The sequence below is a fragment of the Crotalus tigris genome, unplaced genomic scaffold (genome assembly GCF_016545835.1).
Source record: "Crotalus tigris isolate CLP2741 ecotype Arizona unplaced genomic scaffold, ASM1654583v1 scf7180000017790.654992, whole genome shotgun sequence".
Classification (NCBI taxonomy): Eukaryota; Metazoa; Chordata; class Lepidosauria; order Squamata; family Viperidae; genus Crotalus; species Crotalus tigris.
This window is the reverse complement of record NW_024096637.1, coordinates 360,418-370,252: the sequence shown is the minus strand read 5'-3', so window position 1 is coordinate 370,252 and position 9,835 is coordinate 360,418. Positions and strand designations below refer to the sequence as shown.

The following is a 9,835-nucleotide window of genomic DNA, read 5'->3' as shown; positions in this document are numbered from 1 at the left end:
AACTGCGGAACTGGCTATAGCAGGCAAACTACCCATAGCACAAAAAAAGGTGCTTTTTATGCCTTCACTGAAAATGCAGAGCTATCATAGTCAAAGGCTGGATTAACACTAGCCATTAGCTCCAAAACTATTGTTTTATATAGTCTTTGACTACAATTGCTCCAGGCATGTTTTTTTTTGGGGGGGGGGAGTGAAGAAACTTTCATTGATTGGATTGAGGTTGATTTATAAATGGACAGATTTCACAGAAAAACAATAAAATTCTGCCCCTTTCCCTTTCACATCAAAGTGTAAGCAAAGTTCACTAACCACCTATCTGGCTAAATCCAGTTATGTCATCATCATAGCAAACACATTGTGAATGTGTTAACTTGAAGCTATGATTTCTGTGGAATTAAAAGTTGCGTTAGCGCAGGGGTGTCAACTCAATTTCATTGAGGGTCGCATCAGCATTGCGGTTGCCCTCGGGGGGCTGGGTGGGTGCTGCCTACTGGGTGGGTGTTGATAGAGTGGGTGTGGCCTACTGGGTGGGTGTGACCAATTCTACATCATTTGCGTCAAGGGTGCTGGTGGGGGCCTGGGCAGGAGTGGGACAGATCTGAGGGTCTCTGGCAGAAAGGAGTGGGACTAGGGCAGAGCCCGTCAAGCAGGATATGTGAAGTAGGCGAAGGCCATTTGCTGGCCACTTCCAGGCGATGGTGCATTTCTTCATTCCTCACAATGGGTGACACCTCCTCAGCATGCACCCAGGGGGTGAGGCCAATGCGGCAGGGGCTGGTTCCTCGCTGTTTCCAGACTGCCTTGTGGAGCTAAGACTGAATGCGTTTCAGCACAGATGGCCACCACAAATTGTACATTGGCTCCCGGCTGGCCAGGGCCAAGGCAGAGGGGGCCGTTCCCTCACTGTTTCCAGGATTGCTTCACGGGCCACATGAAACCACTTCGCGGGCTGCATCCGGACCCCGGGCCTTGTGTTTGACATGTCTGCGTTAGCATCACAGTAAATAAACAGGCAAGCAACTGGTACTTATTATGATTATTTGATTCTCATAAGTAATTGCAAAACTTGGCAAATGAAGTCATTCTTAACTATTTTTTCGGTAATATTCTTTGTTACATTTGCATACAAGGACCTGTTTCCATTCATTTGTTATGAAATAAATTCTGAACAAATGGCCCTCTTTTTCTGAAATGCACTTAAATACTGACGCTCCAAAATTTCTAATATGAGATTTGGAGTTAACTTGAAATCTTGAAAAACAGCCTGCCGTGTCTATGTGCTTTATGCTGCACACACACAGGCACATATGTATGTTTCCCATTACATTGAGAGTGCTAGTTTTAATTTCATAGTCACAGCAAAACAATATCCCAAAATTGTATAATTCCTAAGCAATTTTATCTTGGGTGCAAAAAACGATATCGCTAATTGATGCATTATCGTTGTTACGATGATGTACTTTAAAGTTCATAGACGAATAGAGAGAGCTTCAAAAATGCATGGCTCAAAAGTCTTCGGATGATAAAGCAAAACACATTCCTGATTGCTAAAATGTTGTTCGTTTCAAAATCTTTTTGGCCTTTTTATATGCACAGAGGGAACCAGCGAACCCTAGTATAGCCAGCAAGCATAGGACAAATAGAACGTAAAGAGCTATTTCCGCTTCAGATGAAGTCAAGTCCAATCCCAAAAATGGCACTTTCTTGATATCTTCCAGTCCTGTTGGGCTTGTAAGTGGCAGACTACTAGTAAGTGTAGCAGCTGTAAGTGGCCGAGTAGCTGGTGGTTTAGTAGTACCTACAAAGGTAATCATATAAGATTTGTAAACTGATGCATCCAAATATGCTGGTAAAAAATTGCCCTAGTAATTTTAAAACAGACCTCAAACCAGCCTCAAGTAGAGAAGATTCTGATTGTCAGTGGCATGTATAAGGAACAAGACCCATTGGCTTTGATTCATAGTTGTAGAAATGAAAATTCCTGTATTCTAGCTTCTATCCCCGAGGCTATTCTCTTGAGTATTCCTCTTGCAGATGCTCCAAAATCAAAGACAAATAGATGTGGACTAATTTTTAGAGGGATGTTCATTAAACTGTTCCTTTTAGCATCAGATAAGACAGTATTTCCTATCAATACTAGCTGATCATTGCATTGCAATTTCCTCCTGGGAATCTCAATCTCTCGTTTTCCCCACCACCACCACCATACAGAACTGTGTCCAGACTGGTACAATTATTACAGTTAAAAAAATAGTAATATTTTTTAAATTATCTTAGCATAGCTTTTAAAGCTAGCCCTTTTCTGCTTCTAATATACCTACCTGCAGGCTGTGGTTCAAGACACAAATGAGGTCCATTAGCTGGATCTGGAAAGCCGTTACAGCGGATAATAGATGAGTAATATTTTGAAGACTCTTTTGGAATTCTAGTTAGATTGGGGTCTGTGTGGTTGGTGTAATACAGGCCAAATTTTTCAGAGAAGCCCACTGCCCATTCGAAATTGTCCATCAAAGTCCAAACTGTATAACCTCGGAGATCAACACCATCAAATACAACTCCTGTTATATATAAAACAGGGATGGGGAGAGAGTTTTACAGGGCGGTTTTATGCAGGTTTAATTACAAACTCATACACAATACAGACTCCTGAATGATTTGGGTTGCAGCCTCTCTGGAAGTATCTGCTCTGCTTTTAAAACTTCAGCTTGAGGGAGTAAACACAGAAAAAAAAACCTAGAGCCAATTATACAGAGGGAGTCACCTTAATGCAAAGTGTGTTGAAAAAATAGCTCCTAAAAGATAACCTAGTATATTTATTTATTTATTTATTTATTTATTTTATTTATATGCCGCCCAATCCCAAAGGATTCAGGGCGGCGTACAAAATTAAAACAATCATCGAGAATAAGACAATAAAATAATTCAATCATACCGCAAGTCTGATCATGTCCCGCCCCCCCCCCCCGGGGAGAGTTTTAACGGCTTTCTTAAAAGCTGGCAGGGTGGGAGTTGTTCGAACCTCAGGGGGAAGTTGATTCCACCAGGTCGGAGCCACCACAGAAAAGGCCCTTCCCCGAGGGCCCACCAGCCGACATTGTCTGGCCGACGGGACCTGAAGGAGGCCCAATCTATGGGACCTCACCGGTCTCTGGGAACTGTGTGGCAGTATGCGGTCCTGTAAGTAACCTGGCCCTATGCCATGAAGGGCTTTAAAGGTGATAACCAACACCTTGAATTGCGTCCGGAGACCCACAGGAAGCCAGTGCAGCTCGCGGAGGATAGGTGACACGTGGGCGTACCTTGGCACGCCCACAATCGCTCTCGCGGCTGCATTCTGAACCAACTGCAGCCTCCGAATGCTCTTCAAGGGTAGCCCCATGTAGAGCGCATTACAGTAATCCAGTCTTGAGGTGACGAGGGCATGAGTGAATGTGAGTAAAGCCTCTCGGTCCAAATAAGGCCGCAACTGGTGCACCAGGCGAACCTGGGCAAAGGTCCCCCTGGCCACAGCCGATAGATGTTGTTCCAAATTTAGCTGTGAGTCCAGGAGGACACCCAAGTTGCGTGCCTGCACTGAGGGAGGTAAATTTGCCCCCCCCCAGGACTAATGATGGACCATCCAGTTGACTTTTGGGAGGCAAGACCCAGAGCCACTCGGTCTTGTCAGGGTTGAGTCTAAGCCTGTTCACCCCCATCCAGACCCTCACATCTTCCAGGCACCGGCACATCACATCGACTGCTTCACTGAAAGGACACTATGTCCTTTTTTATTACTATAAACACACACATATACATATGCTGGTGAATATGCCATGTTCCTTTCCCCGCCTATTTCCCCCCTAACAACAACCCTATGAGGTGATTAAAGCTGAGAGAGAATGACTGGCCCAAAGTCAATCAGTTGGTTTTCATTCCTAAAAGGAGACTAGAACTCACAGTCTCCTGGTTTCATGGCCTGCACCTGAACCAAAGTGCCTCTCAAAATTTCCAATATTTCCAGCAAGGATAGCTGAATATAGGCAGTGAATAGATGGTTACTATTTTGCTGTTTTCATATTTTCATCAGGGAGAGATTGATTATATATTAGAGGTAGTTGATCATTAGCCTCTTCCTTCCTTTAGTAAAACAAAGCCATCAAGCTGGAAATAACCTCAAATGATCAACTAGTTTCAATTAGCTCCCTTTCCAGGAAAATCTCCATTATTGTAGTCCTGATAAAGTGATCTTAGCCTCCTTACATAATATATATTTAAATTGTTATTGTTAATATTTTTAACATTACAAATGCTAACCCGTTCTTGCTAATTTTTTTTACAGTTGTTTTTTTTTCTCTACATACCCTACACAATATTTAACACACTCATACAGCATTTAAAAAATAATAAAATAATAAATAGCAATGACTAAGCTAGCTTGTTCCAATGCTAAACAATGAGCAGAATAACTAAATCTGCTATAGGGATGAAATTTTCAAAAGCGGTGTGGAAATTCTGCACCATATCATTCACCATAGTCATTCACCGGGTTTAGAATTTAATTTCTCACTTTTGTACTCAAAACCCATCTCCATGCCAGCCAAAGGTTCTTTCTCCGTTAAATGCATTCATTGGAAAATTAGTTAAATGCTCACTCTTTCAGGGAAAATAGAGATAAGGAAGAAGGATTAATTGGATTTGGAGACTGCTTGTGGAAGGAAAACCACATACCTTTTAATGCTTCGTTGATGTAGCTCTTTAAATAATGTATGCGCCAGGTATCATTCAAGCCTTCATCTATACGTTCAGAAATTCCGTTTTCAGTCACATAAATAGGTGGATTATTGTATTCTTCTTTGATCCATTTTAAGAGCCTTCTGAAGCCAAATGGGGTCACTTTCAACCAAAAGGAGCCGGAACCCAGCCAGCTGTGGTCTACTATGGAAGCAACACCTCTGTCAAAGCAAACATAAATATATGGACTCTTTGGTGCTATCTGTGCTTGGTTGTTTTCTTGTAGACATCTCATTACCCACCTAGGTAACATCATCAGTGCTAGAAGGGCATAGGTTTACTCTCTTTTTATATGCAAGTGGCTTGCTCTGTCAGTGTTGGCGGAAGGGATCTTGGTGATTCCTTGATTAGGCTATTTACTATTAGCTTGTTTGGCTGAGTTGGTTAATTCCTTGATTGGGGTATTGTTTCCTTCTTGATTGTTCATCTAATGTTAATCTGGGTGTTAATCTCTGCTCATCTGGGTTTTTGATTGCTAGTGAGGAAGTGTTTTAGTCTTTTTATTTCTTTTTGGGCTTTTTGATTGTCTTTTTTGAATAGTATGTCGATGTTGTTTATCACTATGAGATAAACAATGTGGAGATAAACAGGTTGTTGTTTGGTTTTTAACCCAGACTTTATGGCTTCTAAAAGGATTTACAACTTAGCATGATATATAAGACTATGTAGGTTCTTCAAGAATTATTGTTGAAATAGTTCATAGTTTCAAAACACTGGCTTTTAATTTTATGCTCCAATGATTACTGGTGGTCTGTAAGGATACTATAAATCAGCAGTTCTCAACGTTTGTGTGACGGCGACCCCCGTCACACAAACGTTATGCGCATGCGCGGTGCGCATGGGGGCGCCCCCGCGCGCGGTGTGCATGTGCGGCGCCCCCGCGCACAGCGCGCATTCATGGCGCCGCCCCCGTGCGTGGTGCGCATGGGGCGGGGCCCCGCGCACGGTGCGCATGCGCAGCGTCGCCCCCACATGCGCCGCACATGCGCGGTGCCCCCACGCGCGGCACGCATGCGCGGCGGCGCCCCCCGGAGGTGCGGCGCTGCCCCATGCGCAGCGCGTGTGCGCGGCGGCGCCCCCGGAGGCGCACCGCCGCCCCCACGCGCGGCGCACGTGCGTGGTACCGCCCCCCGGAGGCACGCCGCACCCCCGGAGGGGACAAAATGGAGGATCGCCGCCTTTGGTGACCTCGAAAAGAGGTCGATCGACCCCAAATGGGGTCGCGACCCATAGGTTGAGAACTGCTGCTATAAATGGCTCATGGAGCAGGACCAAGTGAAAATGAAAGTAACAAACAAATAATTGGTCAAAGTCTTATGAGATGTCATGAGATTTTGACATTCTCATAAAATCTTATGAGATTTTGGCATTCACTGTGATCTGCAAAAATACTGGTGTCCATGTAATAAGAAAAGTTTAAAAGCGTAAATCCAGATGTTTCACTAGTATGCTTAGTTTGAATGTATAGAGTGTTAAGAACATTTTATGTATTTGCACTTCTTTTTAAAGTTAACATTCCAGTGATTTCCCAAGTAATAGGATCTATGTATTGATCACTTAGGCAGTGAGGTGCATAGTGCAAAAGTGAGGACACAGATAACTGTAACTATAAGGAGTTGGGCCACTTATGCACTAGGATTTCATTTAAGGACCTATTTGATAGAAATGATACCCATTTACAGACATGCTGGAAGTATTAGAGGTATCCACAAAATTTATTTTATACTAGACAAACAATACGTATGTGTACCAAAGATCAATATGTAACAGTTTCCGGCTCCTTGAGAACCAGCCATCTACACAGTCTTATGGAAATGTTAGATTTTTCTGCAACAGGCATATAAGCTTTGTGCCTGTAACACGTGATGTTTAAGTTGCTTCAAAATAGCAATAGTATAGCATTTAGGCTCATATATCATCCTATAGTGCTTCACAGGACTTTCTGGGCAGTTTACAATGCCAGCATATTGCTGCCCACAATCTGGGTCCTCATTTTACTGACCTCGGAAGAATGCAAAGCTGAATCAATCTTGAGCCCCCGTCAGGATCGAACTCCTGGCTGTGGGCAGAATTTGCCTGCAATACTGCTTCTAACCACTGTGCCACCAAGGGCTCTCAAAACATGGGAAGATTCTCATTTTATCAAATAACATAATGTTAAATGTTAGTGTGCAATAATAAAATCCAGTAATTTCATCCTCAAAAATGGCTAACTTTGTATTTCGTTTTTATTAGGATTACTTCTTAGACAATGAATAATTTAATGCAATAGAAAATCAAGCTTGCGGCTTACCTATCACCATCGTAGGATGTTACAGGAAGATTTAAATTGGATGCCAGGATTGTGGTATAATGATTCAAGCCAAAATAGTCATATGTGCCTTTAATTCTTTGCTTTTCACTTTCAGTAAATTCAGGGAGCCTGCATCACATATAACACAAATATACATGGAAATAGAAAAATAAGTTTTTACATGATACATTTATTACAAGTAACTGACAAGGTTATATATTACTATATCAGCTGGACTCTGTGATTTATAACGTAGTATAAATTCTGATGTAGGTACTTTGTGGTCTCAAAAGGATAAAAGGAGGACCCTGAAAACTGATCTTATATTTAGAACATTTCCACAGAGGATGTTGGTAGGTAATTCAGAATCTGGTCTGAATATGCCCAGTTTCATGAATAGAACCAGGAACTGAGTTGATTTACTGCTGGTTTTGCTGTAGTATAGGGGTCTTCAAACTTGGCCCTTTTATGACTTGTGAACTTCAACTCCCAGAATTCCTCAGCCAGTGTGTCTGGCTGAGGAATTCTGGAAGTTGAAGTCCACAAGTCATAAAAGAGCCAAGTTTGAAGACCCCTGCTGTAGTAGAAACGAACCGGCAGCAACACTAGCTTTCTCTTGAAGTACTGTGGCTCCACAAATTTCATGAGCATTTAGTATCTAAGGAGATACTCAGTCATCCAGGTCAGCGGCCCCCAACCTTTTGGGCACCAGGGACCAGTTCAGCGGAGAGAGGTTTTTCTGCGGACCGGAAGAGTCCAGGTTTCACGTACTGCCTGCATTCCACGGATGAGGCTTCACTTGTTTGTATGGCCCATTTTCTATCATGCAGCAGCCCGGTATGAGTTGGGGACCCCTGATCCAGGTCATGCCTCTTTTCAAAAGGCAAGTAGACTATGACTTTTTTTTCTTATTTCTTCTTTTTTTTCTTAAGAAAAAAAACAACCGTAGTCCAGCTGCCTTTTGAAAAAACACCTTTGAGATGAATATTTACTGTTTCTGCTAGCAAGAATCCTCTCCTCCCATCATTTCATTTCACCTCATACCACCTCACCCCCAACTCCCAGCATCTTTCTCCCACTCTCTTGTCCATCATAGCTTTTTGAGGTTCCCCAGAAAAGAGGATACCATGATAGTTGGCTGAGGAAGCCAGCTTGGTTGTTCCAAGGAGACACCTCACCACCATTCAGAAACATGCAGAAAGGTCTTCAGCCCACCCATTTCCCACACTGAAGTTGATACAATTGGTCATCGTAAGAATGGCTGTTTCATTTTTAACAGCTGACACTTGGATTTCCTTTTCCTTCCCTCTCCCATTCCTTTTCCTTTTATGAGGTAAGGCAGTGGAGAGTGATGGTTTATTTGATTTTTTTATATATAGGCTACCCTGAGAACTTCTTCAGCTGAAAAATATGCTGTGAATTCTGAATCACTTACCGTGATTTGCCAGTGCTTCTTTCTTGTATCCTCTTTTTCATCAGATCGCTATAATCCCCAGTTTTGAAAATGGGATGAGCAAACCAACCAGCAAAAAACTGTGGCAGGAGATCACAAGAAATCAAGGGTGACACACACATTAACCAAAGTATTTGCAAAAGAACAGCTCCTCAAACCATCTCTTCCCAGATTCCCACTGAGTCAGCACACCGTAACTCAAAAGTTCACAATCCAAGTACATTTCATAATCCAAGTGCAGATTAGATACTAAAACCTACTGAATACCCACACTATTTTACTGTTGATTTTGTTTAATTAGAAGAACACCTCCTTTTTGGCTTTAAAACCAAGCAAATTACTACTATAGGCCTGACTGGGAGTGCATGATAGAGTTTACATCAGGGGTGTCCAACTTGGCAACCTTAAGACGTGGCTGGGGAATTCTGGGACTTGAAGTCCACGAGTCTTAAAGTTGCCAAGGTTGGACACCCCTGGTTTATAACATTATTTAATTTATGAAATGGTGGACCTTCTCAACACTGTGTCCTGATTATCGATAGCTTGTATCTCATCTCCTCCTTAGCTAATATAATTTGTGATCAAACCAGATGGAAGCTGTGGTCCAACAACAACTGAGGACCCAAGACTGGGTGGAGGGGGGGAAGTGTCTCATTGTTACAGGTACCGTATTACCTGAACGTATCTCTCAGCAGCCTCATAATCCTCCTGTTTGTGAGGATTCTTTGGTTCAGCCCACTCGATACTGATGGACAGTGAGATCAATCCTTTTTGTCTGGGACGGTAGGTCCCATTGTAGAGGTGCCACACTTCTGCGTGTGCCTTGATCAAATTGTGCCCCACAATGTAAGGAGCGCGGCCTGGTCTTCCAGATATGCCTGAGAAAACAGTGACATGGGAATGGGATACCCTGCAGCTACAGGAATACCGATTGCTATATTTTAATCATAGCTTTTAATCTATTTGCATTTCTGCAAGGAGATATCCTCTTAAAACGTGCATTTCCCTCCCTTCTTTCAGTATATTAGACTAAAGTGGTGACAGATGTCCATTTTATTGCTTTGATTATTGTAGCACTGACATAAAGATAAATTTAAAGTAGATTCTAAAGAAATAATCCCCTTGTTCAAAAAAAAAATTAAATCACAATTAAGTATTATACATATTATATCATGTTTTATTTCTGACACATACATCAGTTTCTGGCTGGTGTGAATCCCCCCCCCCCAGTGGTTAACTAAAAACTCTAAAGTTGAAGTTTTCTTGCAACTCATTTCCATGTTTGCCTTAAAGCAGGGATGTCAAACTGCCAGCCCGCA

At 42.5% G+C, this 9,835-nt stretch overlaps 1 protein-coding gene across 1 annotated transcript in view; it reads right to left on the bottom strand.

The window, feature by feature from the left end:
• Positions 1-1,021: 1,021 nt before the first annotated feature.
• The window catches only part of LCT (lactase), a 28,307-nt gene continuing 19,493 nt past the window's right edge, over positions 1,022-9,835 (bottom strand). The window contains exons 12-17 of the mRNA XM_039342345.1: positions 9,192-9,394; positions 8,499-8,596; positions 7,064-7,192; positions 4,708-4,931; positions 2,322-2,558; positions 1,022-1,798 (exon numbers count right to left, since the gene is read on the bottom strand). Of these exons, the coding sequence (XP_039198279.1) occupies positions 1,548-1,798; positions 2,322-2,558; positions 4,708-4,931; positions 7,064-7,192; positions 8,499-8,596; positions 9,192-9,394 (1,142 nt within the window). The 3' untranslated portion in view covers positions 1,022-1,547. The remainder of the gene's footprint in view (positions 1,799-2,321; positions 2,559-4,707; positions 4,932-7,063; positions 7,193-8,498; positions 8,597-9,191; positions 9,395-9,835) is intronic.